A 20,137-nucleotide genomic window follows, 5' to 3' on the forward strand; every position below is an offset into this window, starting at 1 on the left:
GAGCCACCACCAGCCCCTTAAGCCCACCAGAAGCCATCCATCTATCCAGCCAGCACATCCTGGCATCTTGTTGCACCTGTTCTGTGCCCACAGGAGGCGGCAAGAGGGGGCAGAGCCTTCCAGGAAGCTGTCCCTCTGTCCAGCCGGGATGTCCCTGGCATACCCCTGGCATCTTGTTGCACTTACTCTGTGCCCAGAGAAGTTGGTGAACCCCCCAATTCTTTAACATAGCATTCATTTCCGGTGGCTCCTCTGTGCCATGGCCTCAACCCCTCCACTTTGGTTCCAAAACAAAACTCTGAAATCCTGCATTTGTTCTTCCACTCGGACCCCTGCGATGAGCCCTCCAGGCAGCCACCAGGAGGCTCTTTCCTTGCCCACCGCTGTGGAAGGACCAGTGGGCCATACTCCAGATGGGCACACTGGGGCCCTGAAGGTGAGGCATCAGTCCACATGGCCAGGAAACAGCTGAGCTGGGTGGCCACTGGCCCGCAGGGTTGCCAGCCCATTCACAGGGTGAGAATTCGGCCGCTGCTGCTTTGGGGAAAGGAGAGATGAACTTGACCCTGGAATCACCTCCAGCATCTCCTTGGGGCCCAACCTGAAGTGCGGAAATCAAACAGAGCGGTGTCCTCCCCTGTTGCACAGCAGGGCTGGTATGTCCCAGGGAGACCTTCAGCTAATTAAGCATAATTTATGGGCTGGCCTCTGAGGACAAGCCTTAAATTACTTGCAAGCTGTGCCAAGGTAGGGATCTCTCCTACGGGCTGTTAATTAGGGATCGATTTAATCTCAGCTAGGACGAAGGTCAAGTGCTGTGGAGTTGACCCTTTGGGCTGACTGGCGTCTACTGTCAGCCTTGGAGGTTCCAGATCGGTATACCCTCGGCCCGGGACGGGGGCTGTGGGGTTGTGCTTGGCCTTGGTACCAGTGCTAAGGAAAGTGAGCGCCTATCCCCCCACTGCCTGAGGCTCCCCCGACTTTCTGCAGTCTGTAAAAGCGCCTCCGGGCTATCTAGGACTTTCCCACGTGGAAGCCGAGTCCTAGAACCCCAGGCTCTGCTCGGCCTGGCTCTCTCCTCTCATTCTCCAGACCAGCTTTGCCCCCTCTGCCTGGGGCCTCGTTCTTCTTCCTGCACTTCATCCTGGGCCCCAAATCTTGAGCCTGGCCAGGTCTCCCTTCCTAGGAGCCACACTGCCTGGATCGGAACCCCACCCCTCCAAAGGCTGTGTGACCTCAGGCAAGTATTTAACCTGGCTGAGCCTTAATTTATCTCCATGGAAACAGTAACAGGGCCTACCTCATAGGCTGCTTTGGGGCACAAATAAGATGGCTCAGGTAAGCTGCCTAGCAGGTGGGTGGGATTTATGAAAAATGAGGCAAAGCATGGGAGGAAGGGGCACCCTTCTCCTACACACTTGCCATACTTGTGGCTGCCCCTAGCTATGGTCTTCCTCCCACATCCATGTCCCACAAGGACCCTGAGACCTTTGAGGGTCTCCTAAAGGACCTTGCCTTGGGTCAAATCTACCTCCAGGAGGACCTGGCCTTTTTTTTGCATGAACAACAGGTGTCTGCGAGGTATCAGCTAGGGTCCCCCATTTCTGCTCTGCAATTGCCATAACCCCAATACTTGCCAACTCCGTGCAGCCCTCTCGAGGCCCCATGGAGGAGGCTGGGTGGGGCCAGCACCACCACCTCCCAGATGAAGAATCCCAAGCTGGGTACTACTACTGTGCCATCCCCGCTCCACAGGCCCTCACCCCAACCCGTGATAACGCCCCCTTTCATGAGCAAGGGGTGTGAAGACTGCAGAGAGCCAGCTGACAGATGAGCCCAGCTTTCACGCATGGGCTGCAGACAATCTCAGGAAGCCAGGGGAACCATGACCGTGTGAGAGGATCAGAGTCATGCGGCTTTGCCCACTTGCAAGGTGGAGGGCAGGACCACAAACCAGAGGATGCGTGTGGCCTCTGAAAGCTGGGCTCTCCTCTGGAACCCCCTGGAAACCAGCCTGGACCCATGGATCTGAGCCCATAAAGATTCACATTGGGTCTCCAAATGGCAAGAGCCTGACCCCCACCCCCATGTGCTGTTTTAAGTGACTTGGTTTGCTATGGCAGCCTTGGGAAGCTGGCATGGGAAGAACGCACGCGCACAAAGGCCTCAGCCACACAACACCCCTTCCCATGCAAGTGAGCATGCTGGTGCTACTTAAGGCCCGAGGACTTGTGCTGTAGGTGCAGAAGGGGCCGTGGTGGCCAGCAGTCACCGGGACCCGACTCTCTGCCACCCTGCCTGTGAGGACAGGGCTGTGGTCCCTAGGAGGAGGGAGGGGTGGGTCAGCCGTGTCCCTCCCAGATGTGTACAAAGCTAAGGGTGAAGATCCTCCGAGGGCTATGGTGCTGTGGGAGGTGACAGCTGAGGACTAGCCACAAGAGGCTCAGGGATCCAAATGCTTCTACAGGGGCCAGGCAGTGTGGAGCAGTGGGTCACGCCGATGTGCGGAGCAGGGGCAAACACAACCTGCATCGGGCCCTAGATGCAGCTCCCTGCTATGAGCCTGAGAAAGCAGCAAATGATGGCCCAGGCCCTGCTTCCTACATGGGAGACCCACACGGAGGAGTTCTTAGCTCCCGACTTCAGCCTAACCTAGACCTGGCTGTGGCAGGCATTTGGAAAGGGAATCCAGCAGATGGAAGATCTCTCTCTCTGCCTTTCAATAAATCAATCTCAAATAAAAATGTTTTTCTAGCTCTTCCCCTGCAAGATTCCTGAAGGTGGATTCAAGGTCAGACCCCCCCTAAAGCAGGGCTTGGGCAGGGGCTTTTGTGGCTGACCACTGGTGGCATGAGCTGTGGAGTCTATTCTCGCCATGGCCTCGGCTCTCACGTCACATGACACCCGGGTACCCTCTGCCTGGGATGCCAGCTCCAGGCCTTCTCGGTCGGAGTCTGTGACCGGCCTTGGGGGTACAGGGACCCCTCAGAGCAGCGTGTGCCACTCACTGTGCAGTCCTCCATGGCAGGCTTCACACTTTCTTCAGATCCTCTTTCAGCACTATGGCCAGGAAAAGACACGGACTTCCGCGATGCCCTCTCCTTCAAGAAATCCTCTAAGTTCTTCCTGAATTTTCAGTGCGCACTCCCTTCTCTGTACTGTGACAGCTTCCAGGTTATTCCTAAGGACCCACCCAGCTCAGTGACCCCAAGTTTCCTGTCACTGGCTCAGTCCCCCAGGGGCCAGAGCACACTTAAAGTTGACAAAGACAAAAACTCACTCTTCTTGTTTCCCCATCTACCAGTCAACCCAAACCCTGACAAACCGAAAGCCTTAATCGTTTGGCCACTGTCCCACTCACCGGATGCAAGTACTGTTACTCTCTGTTTTATAAACACCTGTGTGAGCTGGATGCAGCTACAGGTCTGCCTGCGTCCTTGTAGACTCATTCACCGCTCATCAAACCTCTCTCTCCGGAAACCCTGTGTCCCAGGCCGCTTTATCACCCCGAGTGATGTGGGTGGGACCGGCAGAGGCGAATGGGAAAGCGAGCTCCGATTATGAAGTGGGCAGTCCTGGATTCAAGGTCAGTCTCCAGCCGAACATCCTGCAGTGAGAACCGCACCTCCAGCTGAGATGGCACCTATGCCTGAGTGTGCTCAAGGTCAGGCAGGATGGGGCAGGCGGAAAGTCACCAGACAGTCGGGCATAACACCAAGTCACGTATGCCACTATGGCCACGCGCAGTGCTGTGGTCCCTGCATGGTACCCCAGCCATTTCATGACCTGGTGCCCAAGGAACCCACCCACCTGCATCCATTCTGGGAGCAGGAGGGTCTAAGGAATGAAGACCAGAGCTGGGGACCATGAGAGCCTGCGCTTGCCCTGCCCCCACCTGAGAAACCCAAAGTAGCGCCTGACGTCACCGCGGAAGGGGTGCTGAAGAAGGTGGCACCTTTTAATGTTTCTAAAAAGAACTGATTAATTCACTTGAAAGTTAGAGCTACACACAAACACAGAGAAAGAGACATCTTCCATTCACCAGTTCATTCCCCAAGTGGTGCCAGCGATCAGGGTTGGGCCGGGCTGAAGCCAGGAGCTTCTCCTGGATTGTCCATGTGGGACTTGGGCCATCTTCGGCTGCTTTCTCGGGCACATTAGCAGAGAGCTGAAATTAAGTGGGGCAGCACCCACATGGGATGCAGGCAGAGTTACCTGCTCTAGACCACAATGCTGGTGCATTTTCTTTGGTCACTGGTGACATGGTGCCTGGAACCCCAGGGGTGGAAGGGACCCACGAGACTGTCCAGAGCCCAGCCTGCCCGGAGGAAGGAATCCGTACATTTGAAGAGCAGCCTGTTTATTTGCAGAAAGCTCCAAAGGACAGGAAGCTGGCACTGTTGCAAGGTCCGGGTCTATGTTGCCAAGCCCTCCAGAACTTTCTGGAATAGGTCCCATGCCTCTATGGCATTGGAAGGCAGCTGGGTCCATCTCAACAGAATTCCCATGAACTTGCAACCTGACCCTCGTCACGGCTTCCAGGCCACGTCCTGCTGAGCCCGCTCCCTGGACGGACCCTCTCTGCGGGCTGACCACACACCACAGAGCATTTCCTGCCTTCTGGCCCCTGCGCCGTCGAGTTCACGTCCATCTTCAGGGGAGTTCAGCTGCACTGAGAGTCATTCACTGGGGTCAAGTCATCCTCCCCAAGTGTGGGGGCTTTTGTCCAGAAGATGCTCATTGCCCAGGCAGCTACAGGGACGCAGCTCGAACTGAGCTGGTCCCTGGGTGGCCGGCTCCGTGAATGCAGCGAGCCGTGAGCCAACATGGACTGGCTGCCCAGAGAGTGCTCAGGCTCTGGCTATCAGCGACTTCCCCTGCCCACCTGGGGTCCTGTTTGCACACCAGGCTCCCTGAGCAATGAATGCATGAGTGTCACTTCACACTGGTGCCACGTGGGCAGCAGGCCCTGCTGGGCCCCCGCCTGCCTCGCCACCACAGCAGCCAGGTACTGCGACTCAGGGTCAGCTATGCCACCTCTCTTCACTGCACTCAGAGCCAGAGCCAAGGCCAGACCTCGGGTCTACACTGCGAGTGCCTCCTCTGCCCCTTTTCCCTCCCCGTCCCACCCCGTCCTCCCACACTCACAGTGTGTGGACCGACCTGGCGGCCAGCCCGCGCTGCCTCCCTCCCTATGTGCGGCTCTCCTGGGCAGGAGGGTGAGGGGTTTTTCCCTGTTGGATCCCAAATGTCCCCTGGCACATCACAGGTGCTCAGGCAGAGTTCAAGGTCAAGGTATGAATAGTAAAAGCACAAGTTTCTGCCCACTGCCAGTTTGTGGACCTGCCCTGGGACTTGGGCACTTTCTTATAGAAAAACACTTGATATGCCACAGCAGACCAGAACAGCTCAGAACACGCGTGTCCAGAGCGACCTTCCTCCCTTCCGGGTGGTTCCCACTGTCCCCCGTCTCCACGTCTGTCCTCCACGCTCCATCTGATCGTGTTGGAAGCATCTTCGAGCCCTGGCCTCCCGGGCTGTGTCTCCTAAGGCAGTAATGACAGAGGTCTCACACCAAGACAGGGGTGCTGAGCATTCACATTTCCGTCCCAGGACGGGGATGGGTGGGAGAACGCTGGGCTGGGAATCCCTGCTGCAAGGATTCCCCCAAATGACACAGGACTTTGGTGGTGATGGCAGCGAGTGACAAGGTCTTTCTAGTTATTCCTGAGGTCACTCCCATTGCGTGACGCCCGCAAGACAAACAGCCTCTGGCGCCCATGCTGTGGCATAGCATGCTAAGCCACTGCTTGCGAAACTGCTGTCTCATATAACAAAAATTTTTAAAAAGGACATAACAGGCCCTGGTGCCTATAACAGTCCCTACCGCCCACCTGGGAGACCCCGTTGTAGCTCCTGCCTTCAGCCTTGCCCAGCCCCAGCTGTTGCAGCCTTTCGGGGAAGTAAATCAACAGGTGGAACTAACTTTGCCTTTCAAACAAAAATACCTTAAAAAAAAAAAAAACCCACTCAACCCACCTAACAGCTCAGGCAGAAACAGCTGTCCATTGGCCTGACAGGTGTCGCCCGAGAGAGTGTGAGTTCTTAAGAGTGAACAGGAGGGGAAGGAGGACGGGGCTCAGGCCCAGCCGAGTTAAGATTCAAAACAGGAAACTGATGTGCTGGACGCTACCATCAGGGAACACTGGCCCGTGGGACCCTGTGATCTCAGACACGCCCTGCCCTGGGAGACCCCCTGCCCGGCCCACCCGCCCACCCTGGGTCCCGGCAACGTGGCTCTGGGCTGAGGACCCCATCCTCAGGGTGAGACCTGGAGAGGCCCTGGGCCTCTCCTGCTCTGCAGGTGTATCTGGTGTCTCTGGGAGAAGTGGTGGCTTCTTCGGGGTCATGACCCTGCCTCTGGCCCAGGTGAACTAGGGCACAGGGGGCGTGGCCCCAGAAGTGAGCACCTTTGAACCCCAAGGCCAGGGGAAGTAAGAGGAAGGTGTGTGTCCATTCAGGAGACTGCTCAGATTGTAAAGCCCATTGTTTGCAACCAACTCCCAGAGACTTGCAATCCAACCTCCTGGGAGACTTCTGGAAGGGCGGGGCGACAGAGAGCATGGGTTGCACTCCTGTGTCAATCATTTCAGGAGATTCTTGCGGCCTGGCAGTCCCAGGTGCCCCCAAGCCCACAGCACCCACTCCTTCTGTTCCTGCTGCCCTCCTGACCCTAGCTGGAGCTCAGATCAGCAACCTGCACCTGGACTGCTCTGCTCACGCTCCTTCCGGTTGAAACTCTTGACCTTCGAGGTTTATGCAAAAGCTGCTTCCTCCAGGAAGCCTTTTTGGATTCACCGTGCTCCCACTGGACCCTGTCCCCACCCCCAACATCCTCCTCAAACCTGAGAAAGTGGTCTTGCTTGGAAAAAGGGTCTTAATAGTTAAGGATCCCCAGAGATGCTCACACTGGATTTGGTGTGACCCCAAGTCCGGAGACCAATGTCCTTCTAACAAGAGGACAGAGACACTCAGAGGGGGGCCACACGAAGACAGAAGCTGGGGGCAGAGGACCTTGGCAGCTGGAGCTCCAGAAGCAGGGGGCGGCGGCACCTTCGGAGGGCGGTGGGAGCGGGCCTGCTGCCGCGGCCTCCAGAGCATGAGCGAACCCGTCTCTGCCTTTCCAGCCACCCAGCTGGCGAGGTCTGGTCCTGGCGCCGCCTCTGTGGTCCTCCCACAAGTCTCCCCCACAACCCCTAGAGCCCCCCAGCTCTGCACAGTACACTCCGGGTGGGTTTGCTGGGCTTCTCAGGGTGGGTATCAAGGAGACCCTAGTCCAGGGGTAGCCCGAGTCGGGTCAAAAAGGACACGGGGCTTGTGAGCATGTGAGTGGAGAGGATTCCTGGTGCATGCAAAGGACCAGGTCCCGGCCAGGTGCCCACCGCCCACCGCCCTCCTGGAGGTGCCAAGCCTGGCACTGGAGGTGTGGGGCTCTTGTCTGGCTCAATCCCAGACCCAGATCGGAAGAGCTATGGGAACTGCCCCCAAAACACCTGCTCTCCTAGGGACTCCGACTAGCACCGCACCCAGCGCCAAGGCTTTGGAGGGCAGTAGGGGACCCACCAGGCTGTGGCCCTCCCCTAGAGACCCAGAGATCGGCCCTGCCTCTGTTTACCTAAAGGCACCCTGGGGCGGTGCAGCCGCCTTGGAATCAGGAACTTTCTGATTCCCAGGAGCTCTGTGTGGCTTTTAGCCAAGCCCCTGCTTGGCATGGCTCTGCAGCTGAGGGCGCAGTGCCATCCTCCAACAGTGCCAAATCCTGTCCAACTCAGGGTCACCCAAGCTGCCACTCCCACCCCAGGTCCATCTGCACACACTCGGTGCTGCTTTCTCTCACTGCCCCCCCCCCCCCGACCCCCAGCTCTGCCAGGATCCAGGCCTCCACACCCCTTTCCCTGCCTTGCCTTGAGGGACGCCTCCCCCCACCCACCCACTGCCATCAAACAGTGTCCTGGGTCCTCCCAGGCCATCCCCGAGCCTGCTGTTCACACCTGTCCCCAAATGCTTGACCTTTCGGCCCCAGCCCATGGGGCCTCCACAGCCTCTGGGAGCTGTCCCGCGTCCCTTCCTGCCCCCCCCCCCCGGGACTTGGGCCAACAGGAGCTATTCCAAATCCCCCACCGTGGCAGCAGGCAGAGCCTCATTAAAGAGTAGCTGCGGTAATTGGTCAGATAATTACCAGTTACAGCAAGCGCTGGTGGTCACCAGGCTCAGTGCAGATGACCGAACACAGCAGGGCCAGCGGGGGAGGCTTCCTGGGGCTCTCCAAAGCTGTGGGTCCCGCGTGGGGTGACCCTGTCACCAGCTGACCACGAGGACACCACTCTCACTGGACCCACCAGGCTTATTTCCTGAACGAGGAAGTCCCCGGGGCTTAGGCGGGCCACGGTTTCCAGGACAGGAACTTGGGGCTCCTCTCAGCACCCCTAACCCCCAAAAGCCATAGACTTCTTTCAATTTAGCATTGTTTATAGTCGGTCAAGTTTTTCCAGCTCGACGGAGAGTTCTGCATAAGCCTACTTGCAGTCAGAGCAGTGAGACCCAGGACCCGAGCCAGCTGGAGGAGTTAGGGGCGGGGGGGGGGGCGGTGAGGGGAGGGACAGGCAGACAGCAAAGGAATGGCAATCCCACACAGTGTCCCAAACAGTCCCCTCCCCAGGAGGGTCCCGGCGGCTCTCCCACCCCCCATTCGTAGAGGGCTTTGGGGAGTCCTCTGCAATGGGGTGACATGGCCCTATCCCCCCTTTCCCTTCCCCTAGACCACTTCCGAACTCCCCTTCCAAGTGCAAGGTCAAGCAGCTGTCCGAACCACCCAAGGAGAAGAGGGAGTCGTGGCCAGCCTGGCCACCCCAGGAGGTGCCCTGCTAGCTTGGCTAGGAAAGAGTTAATCGGCCACCGGCTTGGGCCGATAGCTCCGGCTCCAAAGTACAACCCCAGCCGAGCCACCCGGGAGGAATTGTAAATCTCCGGGCAGTATTTAACAAAACAAAAGCAACCTGGAATTACATGCAGCTTTGGTTTTCCACAGTACATATTTACTTAATCCCCAAGGTATGTGGCTCCGTGTCAGATCAGCTGGCTTCCCTGGCCCCTTCTCCACAGTTGCAGTTTCAGACTAATTCCCCGTTCTCCCCTCTTCCCCTCCTCAGGGCCGGCTGGAGACGGCCCGGCCTGGCGGCCCCAAATCCCATTCTCCGAGGCCCTTGTCACTGCGTGAGTCAGCCTGGCTGAGCCGGGCGCTGGGTGACAGCCGGCTGGCCCACTGCACCGCCCGAGGTGCTGGGCAGGTGGAGGGCAGGGAGGGCCGCCTCGCCCCCGCAGGGGCAAGACCCCGGCGCTAGGGCTGTCTGGGGGAAGGGTCAGCCTTGAAGGTGAGCCCCAGGGCTCTCCACCCGCTCTCGAACACCTGGTCTCCTAAGGCCCCGCAGCCCAGGCGACAACCGCAGTCGGGTCCAGCGCCCCCTCTCACAGTGTGACTTCAGGGCTGCAGCCGCCCAGGTTGGAGCTGGCGAGCGCGTTGCCAAGGAAAATACACCGCGCCAGCTAGCAGGCGGCTCCCAATTGCACCAAGGCGTGCACCCGCCCTGCCCTGCCCTCCCCGGGGTGGTTGGCGCAGAGGGCAAGGCCAGGGTTGCGCGGGCTGGGGTCCTTACATGGGGGCCGGGGGTACCGGGAAACAGTGGATCCTCCCTAAGTTTCGGGATGGGGGTGCGCAGCCCGCCAGACACCCGAGCCCCAAACGACGGGCTTAGCTCAGGACCTGTCCCCAACACCGAGAGAGAGAGAGAGAGAGAGAGAGAGAGAGAGAGAGAGAGAGAGAGAGACGCCTCGGTGCCGGGGGGATGCCCAAGGTGAGCCGCGTCAGCTCGGCGCTCGCGGGGGGACGCAGGAGAGCGCGGTGGCCGGCCGCAGCAGGTGGCCGCACCCCGAGCCCGAACCTGAACCCGGGGGGCTCCGTCCCGCTCAGCCCCCTGCCCAACCCCAGGGAGCCGCGTACCTTCCTGGCGCCGCGCTCCGCGAACTCGCGGGCGAGCTGACGCCCGATGCCTCTGCCGCCGCCGGTGATGAGCACGCTCTCCCGCGACAGGTCCCGCAGCCTGGCGGGCAGCAGCAGCCCCACGGCCGCTTTGGCCACCAGGTAGACAATCTGTAGAGGGAACACCACCAGCGCTCCCAGCCACTTCCACATCATCCTGCGCGCCGCGGCGCCGGGCAGGGGGCAAGACTCTTCAGCCCGAGCCAAACAGGAATGCAAACAAGAAAACAGCCCACACAGCAATAAATAAGCCGAATAAGGAGGAGCGAAGCGTCCCACCTGGGCGCTCTGGAGATCACCTCTTCCCAGCCAAATGCAACACGCCGGACGAGGTGGGGCGAGGGGGAAGAAAAAAAAAGAGTAAAAAGAACAAATCCTCGGGAACAGGACGGCGTCTCGGAGGTTGGGGCGGCGAGCGGGGCGGCCGGGGGAGCCAGCAAGGGCGGGGGTGTGAAGCTAGAAGCAGAAGTTTCTGGTCGGGCCGCCGTCTCGGCGGGGGAACTCGCAGGTCGTGTTTACAGGCTGCCAGAGTTTAGGCTGGGGCAGGAGAGAAAGAAAAAAAAAAAAAAAAAAGGCACCAACCACACGCGCGCACCCGGCTCCAGCCCCGCGGTCTCAAAGTGCAAGGTTAAAAAAAAAAAATCAAAACAACCAGGCTGTTTCCAAATAGCGGCGCGTCTGCCCCCTTCTCCAGGAAGAATAAAGTCCGGGGGTGGGGTGGGGGGTGGCTGGGCGCTCCGGCTGTGATCCGCGCGAGCCGGCCGGCCCAGGGCTACGCTCGGGCTCAGGAAATTGCTTCAGCGCGGTCTGCTTGCCAGCGGCGCGCGGGAGAAGCGGGGGTCCCGGTGTCAGTTTCCCTGCGTGCTGGGCTCGCCCTCGCGCGCGCTCGCTCCCCGCCGCTGCCTGCCTCCGGCTCTGCCTCGCGCTCCTCCAGCGGCGGCTGGGAGTTGCCGCTCGATCCGGCTCCCTCTCCCTCCTCGCTCTCTCCCCTGGAGCATTTATTGCCTTCTTTTTGTCCTTTCCAACTTGGAGAGGGGCCGGGGCGCGGAGCGCGCGTGGATCGGACGCCCAGCTCCGCGCCTCCTTATGCATTCGCTCCCCTGGGTAGCCGTGGCGCGGAGCGAGAGGGCGGCTCCTTCACCCCCACCCCATTTTTTTTTAATACCCCATTAAGTCTGATTGACAGTTGAAGTTGTTCGCAGGCCTCACTACCGTTCCTCTGAGTGGCTGCTGCGGCCTCCCCTCCCCCTGCGCCGTGGCGGGGCGCGCGCCTGGGCGCGCACACGGGCTCGCCGCGACTCGCGGTTCGCCCGGGACCGGCTCCCGTCTCTGCAAGCCGGGGCATGCCGCCCGTGCCCCCGAGGGCTCGTAGCTGGAACTCGAAAGCACTGGAACCGACTGCAGCGAGCCAGCTCCCTGCCCGAGCCAGGTGACCACCGGGGCTTGCGTGCGGGGCAGGCCCGGGGGAGTTGGCGCATGCCTCGAGCCAGCCGGGGTCACCCGGGGTTTGTGTCGAGTCGTTGGGTCATCCCCTGCCAGGGGGTGCGAGCAGGAAGCCACACCCCCAGCTTGGCCCGGCCACTCCTCTCCCGTGGTCGTCCACGCCCCCACCTTGGCCCAGCCACGCCTCACGCCCTGGCTTGGGGGCCGCGTCGGTCCTCCCGGCGCTGGGCATCCTTTCTCAGAATCTTCCAAGCCCCCCAGGTTACCCCGGGGGCGGGGAAGGTAGCAGGGGGCGCCGCTGGGCAGCGGGAGTTTGGCTTTGGGAATGGGCAGGCCCTACCGCCCTACCTGCCAATAAAATCCCCATAGGATTAGCTGGGAGCGTGTTTATGGCTGGGCTGGTTACCTTGACGGACGGCAATTTCCTTAGTAACAAAAGCCTGTGAACGGGACGCGACCTCCACCTGCCCCCCCCCGTGTGCTGGGCCGGCCCCCGCTCCTCCCTGAGGGGCTGTCCTGGGGGGCACCCTCCTTAGACCCTCCTGCCCTGGCGCACGGCCCACGAGCCCGTCTCGCCGCTGCAGAGTGGCGCTGGGCTCGCTGCTCCGGAAGTCTGGGAGGTGAGTCACGGAGCCCAGCCCCAGTGCTGAGAGGCACGCCTGGCAGGAGCGAGAGTGAGCAGGGAGCGGCCCAGGACCGGTTCCGAGCCCCACCTCCAGACACTCTGCGTGCACTGGCAGGGCCCCGTGAGAAAGCCTTCTGCAGAAGCGCTGGCGTGGGGGCCCCTGAGGCCCTGGGGCAGGGACCGCCTGGCCTGTGGCTGTGCGGGTTAAGCGCCTGCTTCCCAAGGGATTGGGAGCAGAAAAAAAAAGAAGCACAAATTGGGAAGAGCTGTCCCGCGTTGGGGGGCGGGGGCCTGGATGCTGATGTCCAATCCCCTCACTGAGCCCTCCACGAGGCGTGATGACCCCATTCTCCCAGGTGAACACACAGCAAGCGTAGGGCTAAGGTGTGTGTGTGTGCGCGTGTGGGGGCAGCGAGGGAAGGGAGATCCAGATCCAGAGCTGGTGATCTTCGCTTCTCACCCCTACTCTGGCAGACAGGACAACAGAGTGGCCCAGCACACTCTCACGGCTGCTCGTCCTGACCTCCAAAAGTGGCCATCTTCACCCCGAGCCCCCCAGAGCCAGCACCAAGCACCCGAGCCTCCCGGGGCTGATGGTAGCCAGCCATCACAGGGACTTCCTCCGGCCTGCTCCGAGGTCTGGAGGAATGAGGGAGAAATCCCAGCCCTGGACAGGCCCTTTCCACCGGCCAGTGTAGCCTGGGACCTGGGCGGCTCTGCAGCTTCCAGGGAACTGGGCCGCCTCATCTGTTATCCTAGAGGCCTCCTCGTGGCCACAGTGGCACACTGCGTTTCCTGCCTCCGCTGTGCCCGCAGCCGGCCTTTCTCTTCCAGCTAGGTGGGCACCACCAGCCTAGAAGAATTTAGCTGCCTCCCTCCCTGCCCCTGGTCTGTTTTGGAGGAGACAGCGCAGAGGTCATCCAGGAACTTGGGAGCCTGCTCAGATGACGGGCCAGTCCACAGGATGTGTGTGTGTGTGTGGGCTGCGGGGGTGCCGGGGGGTGGGAAGGAGTGAGACGCAGGATGGCTCTGGCATTCAGATCCTTGTGCTTGGGCTCGCTCAGGGTGAGGAAGCTGCAGCTCAGTTGCTTGGTGCTGGCCCTGGGGGCTCTGGGTGCGGCTGGAGCTGGCAGCTGCAGAGGCCAGCCCAGGCTGATGGTGGCCCAGGCCCTGGGAAGGTGGGAGCAAGGAGATACTGGGCAGGCACCCAGCCTGGCAGTCTGGGTCTGGTCCTGCTACTGTCTCTGGTTCCATGGGGCAGGCTTGGAAATTTCATGTTCCAGGCCTTGGCCAAGGTCCCCCGCCAGGCTTTTTTTTTTTTTTCCATTCCTCTGCTGAAAGTCTGAAAGCAACCTTTGTGGACCAGGGGAGAGGTAAGCTGCAGCCTGAGCACTCACTTTTTCCATGACTCAGCTCGCCCAGGGTAGGGCGGCCAGGGAGGCTCAGGACCCAGCCGGGCTCGCTGGGGCTGGTGGCACAGCCGCCTTGCAGCCCTGGAGGAGCGCAGGGAGCCCTTCAGAGCCTGTGTGCCCTGGGGCTGGAGCTGGTCGTGTGATCCATTGGGGCACCCATTGCTGGCCCCAACATGGGCCACAAGCTATCGCCGCTGTATCTCCCAGACACACGCTGGGATAACTCATTTTGTTAAAATTCTTGCTTGAGAAGCAGAGAGACAACACCAAGAGAGAACCTCCCTTTGCTGGTTTCCTACCCAGACTGAAGGCCCACCAGTAGCCAGAGGCTGGGACAGCTGGAACCTGGAGCCTGGGACTCACCCTGGATCTCTCATGTGGGTGTCAGGGATCCAAGTAGGTATTTGCACTTGAAGTGGCTGCCTTGCCACGATATGCCTTGGCAGGAAGCTGGCTTGGAAGCAGCGACTTCCACCAGGCAGTGTGACTTGGGTGCAGGTGTCCCAAGGGGTCTCTTACCTGCTGTTTCAGATGCCTAGCTGGATTCATCGGTGCTGACACACACACACACACACACACACACACACACACACACACACACACACTATATTCTGTCACTGCAGTCGACGGCTGGGCTCTAGAATCCAAGAATGAAAAGAAACCAGTCTCAGGTTTTGCCTTCCGCTCAGCTGAGGCTTGGAGAAGCTGAGAAAACCCCTCACCCAAGACCTGGGACCTGCTAGGAGGCAGAGGGGAATTTGAACTCAGGTCCAGGGCTCAAAACCTGTCACTTTATCAATGTCTGTTAAAAGCAGAGGAGGAAGACTTCCAGAAAGGCATCACCCCAGGAGCCTGTCAAAACACAGATTCTGTGCTGCCATCCTGAACTTCCAGGATCAGTGTCTTCAGGTGTGGCCCAAGAGTCTTCATGTCAGCTGCAGGGCTGCTTGTTGGTGGCCAAGCATTGGAAAGCCTTGGGTGCCCAGCACTGCCTCCCTGTGGCCAGGGACCAGCACTGCCTGCCTGTGGCAGGGGCCCAACACTGCCTCCCTGTGGCAGGGCACCAGCACTGCCTCCCTGTGGTCAAAGCCCAGCACTGCCTCCCTGTGGCAGGGGACCAGCACTGCCTCTCTGTGGCAGGGGCCCAGCACTGCCTCCCTGTGGTCAAAGCCCAGCACTGCCTCCCTGTGGCAGGGGTCCAGCACTGCCTCCCTGTGGCAGGGGCCCAACACTGCCTCCCTGTGGCAGGGGTACAGTACTACCTCCCTGTGGCAGGGGCCCAGCACTGCCTCCCTGTGGCAGGGGCCCAACACTGCCTCCCTGTGGCAGGGGTCCATTACTATCTCCCTGTGGCAGGGGCCCAGCACTGCTTCCCTGTGGCAGGAGACCAGCACTGCCTCTCTGTGGCAGGGGCCCTGAGACTCTGCCCCCTCTGCCCTCCTCCAACCCCTCACATTCAAGCTCTTTCCTCTTTTTATTTTATTTTGTTTTTGAAGATTGTCTATTTGCAAGGCAGAGAAAGAGTAAGAAAAAAACACATAGAGAGAAATTTTTTTTCCCTCTGCTGGTTCACTCCCCCAAAAGCCACAATGGTCAGGGATGGACCAGGCCAAAACCAGGAGTCAGGGATTCCCTCAGGACCTTCCATATGGGTGGCAGGGACTCACACACTTGGGACATCTTCCAGGGCCTTCCACAGTGCATGAAAAGGAAGCTGGATGGGAAGCAGAGTATCCAGGATTCTGACCCCTCAATACTGGATGCTGATGTCACAGCAGAGAAGTGACTTAATCCTTCGTGACCCAAGGCTGGATTCCTCCTCCTCCATTTGCACTTGGGTCTGTATCAGTGCGTGCGGCCCCAAGTCATGCATTGTTTTTAACCTAAAAAGGAAGAGCCAGAAGCTGGAGGAGTGAGGCATGTTGGTCAGTCAACTACCCTTATCACATCTGCCTGCCAGGAGTGGGGCGCCCATGGAGGGAAGGCAGGTAGCTCAGAGAGGAGCTCTGTGGTGAGAACGTGTGGCTTTGGAGTCAGACAACCCTGGTGCACATTCCAGTTCTGCCACTTTTCATCTGGGCTCCGTCCACTGTGCCTGGGCGGGTCTTCCCCTTCTGTAGTCTTCACTCTGTTTTGTGAAGGCAGGCAAGATCTAATCCCTGGGAAATCCTGCCCTGACCTGTAGCTGTGGTCCCTTGCTTGCCAAGGGATCATTGTTTTTCTAGGAGCCAGCTCAGCTGCACCGGGAAGCAGGCTGTATATTTTGTGTGGTTAAGATGGGTTCTGAAGGGCCCAGTGCCATGGCCTAGTGGCTAAAGTCCTCACTTTGCATGCACCAGGATCCCATATGGGTGCTGGTTCTAATCCTGGCAGCCCCTCTTCCCATCCAGCTCCCTGCCTGTGGCCTGAGAAAGTAGTCAAGGATGGCCCAAAGCCTTGGGACCCTGCACCCATATGGGAGACCTGGAAGAGGCTCCTGGCTTTGGATCAGCTCAGCTCTGACTGTTGCAGCCATTTTGGGAGTGAATCAACTGATAGAAGATCTTCCTCTCTGCCTCTTCTCCTCTCTGTATATCTGACTTTCCAATGAATAAACAAACAAATAAACAAATCTTTGAAAAAAATAGGGTTTCGAGGTCACCCCACAAAGTTCTTTGCATTAGCGTAGACTGTTGGTCCTGCAGAGTTGGTCTCAGTTCCTTTCTGCGGGAGCCTTCCTGGCTACTGCCTCTCTCCCCAAGCCTCCTGACACCTGTATGTCTCCGCTCACAGGCATGATCTGCCTGATGCCTGTTGGATTTTTTTGCCCACAGCTCACCTTGGGTGGGGTGCTTCTGCCATCATTCAGGATTCTGAGTATAGAGGATTCTGTGTTTGGGGGATTGGGTTAATGCCCTTCTGTCACCACTTGTCATTGTCATTTTATCTCTAATGTGTGTTTTGAAGTGGACTCTAATCTGCTGTTCCTCAAAGGGAGAACTGAGTCATGGTTGCCAAAGCTTAGGATCCAAGGCAACTAAGTGTCCCTTAGAGCAGGTGTCTTCATTTGCTGCACCTCGGTGGGGGAGTGAGCAGTGCAGGCTCTGTTCTGGCCACCAGGGAGACAGCAGCAAGCAGGGCAGCACCCCCTGGCATTGGGAGAAATGCACTTGCTCTCTGGGCCAGTTGGGGAGTGCAAGGGACATGGTGACTGTGCCTGGAGAGCAGGGGCAGGCGGGGGACATGGTGATGTCTGGAGGACCGAGTGATGGGAGTGGGAGGGGGTGGGAAGAGGTGGGCTTTGTTCTAGGGAACCCTCTCAGCGTGGACAGACACTTGTGAGGGCCCCAAGGACATTTAATAAAAGTGGGTCACAGAGCTCCAAGAAGTACCAAAGCTGCATTCCCCAGCTGGCCCCCACAGCCAAGGCTGGGCCAGGCTGGAAGGAGGAGCTCAGACCTTACTCCAGGCCTTCTGTGTGGGTGGGAATGTTTGGGCCACTGACTGTTGCCTCCCAGAGAGCACATTAGCAGGGGTCCGGGTGGGAAGCAGAGCTGGCAGCAGGGGTCCGGGTGGGAAGCAGAGCTGGCAGCAGGGGTCCGGGTGGGAAGCAGAGCTGGCAGCAGGGGTCCGGGTGGGAAGCAGAGCTGGCAGCAGGGAGCTGGGTGGGAAGCAGAGCTGGGACCCCGTCCATGCAGTCTGGATGGGACATGGTTATTCCCAGCACTGATTAACCAATGGACCAAGCACCTACCTCTTCAGCAGGATATATATATATTTTTAAGATTTATTTATTTTTATTGCAAAGTCAGATACATACAGAGAGGAGGAGAGACAGAGAGGAAGATCTCCCGTCCGATGATTCATTCCCCAAGTCATGGCAATGGCCAGTGCTGCGCCGATCCAAAGTCAGGAGCCAGGAGCTCTTCTGGGTCTCCCATGTGGGTACAGGGTCCCAAGGCTTTGGGTCATCCTCGACTGCTTTCCCAGGACACAAGCAGGGAGCTGGGTGGGAAGGGGGGCCGCTGGGTTAAGAACTGATGTGCATATGGGATCCTGGTGCATGCAAGGTGAGGACTTTAGCCACTAGGCCATGGCACTGGGCCCCAGCAGGATTTCTTAAAAAGAATTTTTATTTTTATTTTGAAAGGCAAAATTGCAGAGAGGATGAGAGAATGATTGATGTGAGGAATCTTCCACCTGCGGATTCACTTCCTGCCAATGGCTACAATGGCTGAAGCTGAGTCAATGAAACCAGGAGCTTCTTCTGGGTCTCCCATGTGAGTGCAGAGGCTCAAAGCCTTGGGCTGGCCTCTGCGCTTTCCCAGGTGAGTTAGCAGGGAGCTGGATTGGGAGTGGAGCAGCTGTGGCTTGAACTGGTGCCCATATGGGAATCTGGTGTCACAGGAGGCTGTTTTTACCTGCTGTGTCACTACGCTGGCCCTCAAGACCTGGCGTTTCTTTCTTTCTTCTCTTCTCTTCTCTTTTTTTTAATTTAATAGATTTTATTTTGAAAATGTTTCCCAATATTTGATAAGATACCTTCCCACAAGCATTTTCATGATTTTTTTAAATAACTGTTGACCACTCTGTTATAATTTTTTTCCTTTTAAAGATTTATTTATTCTTATTGGAAAGGCAGATATATAGAGAAGAGACAGAGAGAAAGATCTTCCATCTGCTGGTTCACTCCCCAAGTGGCCGCAATGGCCAGAGCTGAGCTGAGCTGATCTGAAGCTAGAAGCCAGGAGCTTCTTCTGGGTCTCCCACACAGGTGCAGGGTCCCAAGGCTTTGGGCCATCCTTGACTGCTTTCCCAGACCACAGGCAGGGAGCTGGATGGGAAATGGAACAGCCGGGATTAGAACCAGTGTGACTACACTTTCAATTTTTGCATCAAAACAATGCTCCGTTGGTGGAAATGGAGCTTAAACCAGTTGGCCAAGGAGAGGAGCTAAAGGGGCGGCCATTGATTAGAACTGAGCTGGGTTCAGGGTCGGCCCCCTCTGCCTCTTCTCCGGTCCTTGCTCTAAAGTTTCATTTCTGTCTCTCCTCACACGCCCCTGCCTCCAGGAGGAACATTGATCATAGGGACTGCCTCTGGGTGGTCACAGCACTCGCATTTTTTATCTTCTTTTGATTGTCTTTTTATGTGCCTTCCAATATTTTTATATCAAGAGTCCACAAAGAAAAATCCACTTAATGGCCTTTCTGTAAAGCTGGCTTGTTTTACAGTCAGCTGGATGGAGGCATCCCCGAATAAGGCCATTGAGCCTCAAGAAAAGCCCGTGAAAAAGTAAACCAGAAAGCAGAGCCGGGACTTGGGCGGATTAGGTAGCCGGTGACTGCCTAATCCGCCCTGGAATACCTGGCTTTGTAGGGAAGTTCTGTGAGCAAATCCCATGAAATCCGCTCGTGGGGAGCTGACACGGAGCCTCCCCAGATCCAGATCTGCTAATGGTCCCCCTCTGCCAGAAGCCCCGGGGGCTGGCCCAGCCCCATGCCAGCCTCCTTCTCCTAAGGCCTCTTGTCAACGAGTTTATCAAAAACACTCTGCTCCCATCCTTTGGGCCTTTGTTTCTCTAAGGCCGGAAGGCGCTGCTGACAGGCCTTCCGTTCTGAGACCCAGAGAAAACAAGAGGTTTGTGAGGCCAGGCGTGGCCCTCTGCCTCTCCCCAGGATGGGCCCCCTCCTGAGGCTTCTCTGGGTGATGATGGTGGCCACAGTGGCACAGTCTGAGCACTGGCCCGGGTGCCTGGGAGTGGGTACTGCTCTAATGAGGCCTGACGACTCTGAGCAAGAAGGCCAAGGACTCTGTTCCTCAGTTTCTGCATGTTTTTAAATATTTCTGAGTCTGATAGTATTACAGTTGTTGGCACAAAAAAGCAGGAAAGTTGCAGAGATAAAATGAATTCTTAGATAGCCTTCTTCCCCATCTTAGCTAACACTACGTTACTTTATGCATCTGTCTGTTCCCCCAGCCATCTACCCAGTGATGTAGCCATCCACTCATCCACACACCTGTCTCCTGTGTATACCCTCTCTAGACATGATTGCTTGGTGATCTCAAAACTCATAGGTTCTTATTACATAACCATACTATTTTAAAAATAAAAATCAGAAACTTGACACTGATACAATACATGATCCACCAATCTTACTCAGATTTTACCAGTTGTGTTATTCATATATTTTGTGACACAAGAAAACCAATTTTTTTTTTCTGGTCCAAGACCCAGTCCAAGGGTGCATGTGGCATTTAACTGTCATGCCTCACTTGATTCCTTCAAGCCAAATAGGTAGAGAGAGTGAGAATAAGTGAGAGAGAGATTGATCTTCTAGCCTTTGATTCACTCCCCAAATGGCAGGCTGAAGCTGGGAGCCTGGAACTCCATTTGGATGTGTCCCATGGGTGGCAGGGAGCCAGGTATTTAAGTCATCATTCCTGCTTCCTGGGGGTATCTTAATGAGAATCTGGGATCAAAAGTAGAGGCAGGCAGGGACCCTAGTCACTCTCGAGTTGCTGCCCCCTGAGTGGGCAACCTGGGTTGAGTCCTGGGCTTCTGGCCCAGCCTGGCTCGTG

The 20,137-nt window shown here is 57.8% G+C and overlaps 1 protein-coding gene across 1 annotated transcript in view; it reads right to left on the bottom strand.

The window, feature by feature from the left end:
• The window catches only part of DHRS3 (dehydrogenase/reductase 3), a 29,965-nt gene extending 18,625 nt beyond the window's left edge, over window positions 1-11,340 (bottom strand). The window contains exon 1 of the mRNA XM_040987938.1: window positions 10,058-11,340. Within this exon, the coding sequence (XP_040843872.1) occupies window positions 10,058-10,252 (195 nt within the window). The 5' untranslated portion in view covers window positions 10,253-11,340. The remainder of the gene's footprint in view (window positions 1-10,057) is intronic.
• Between the last annotated feature and the right edge of the window lie 8,797 nt (window positions 11,341-20,137).

This window comes from Ochotona curzoniae, unplaced genomic scaffold (assembly GCF_017591425.1).
Source record: "Ochotona curzoniae isolate NIBS_2020 unplaced genomic scaffold, NIBS_Ocur_1.0 contig_4792, whole genome shotgun sequence".
Lineage (NCBI taxonomy): Eukaryota > Metazoa > Chordata > Mammalia > Lagomorpha > Ochotonidae > Ochotona > Ochotona curzoniae.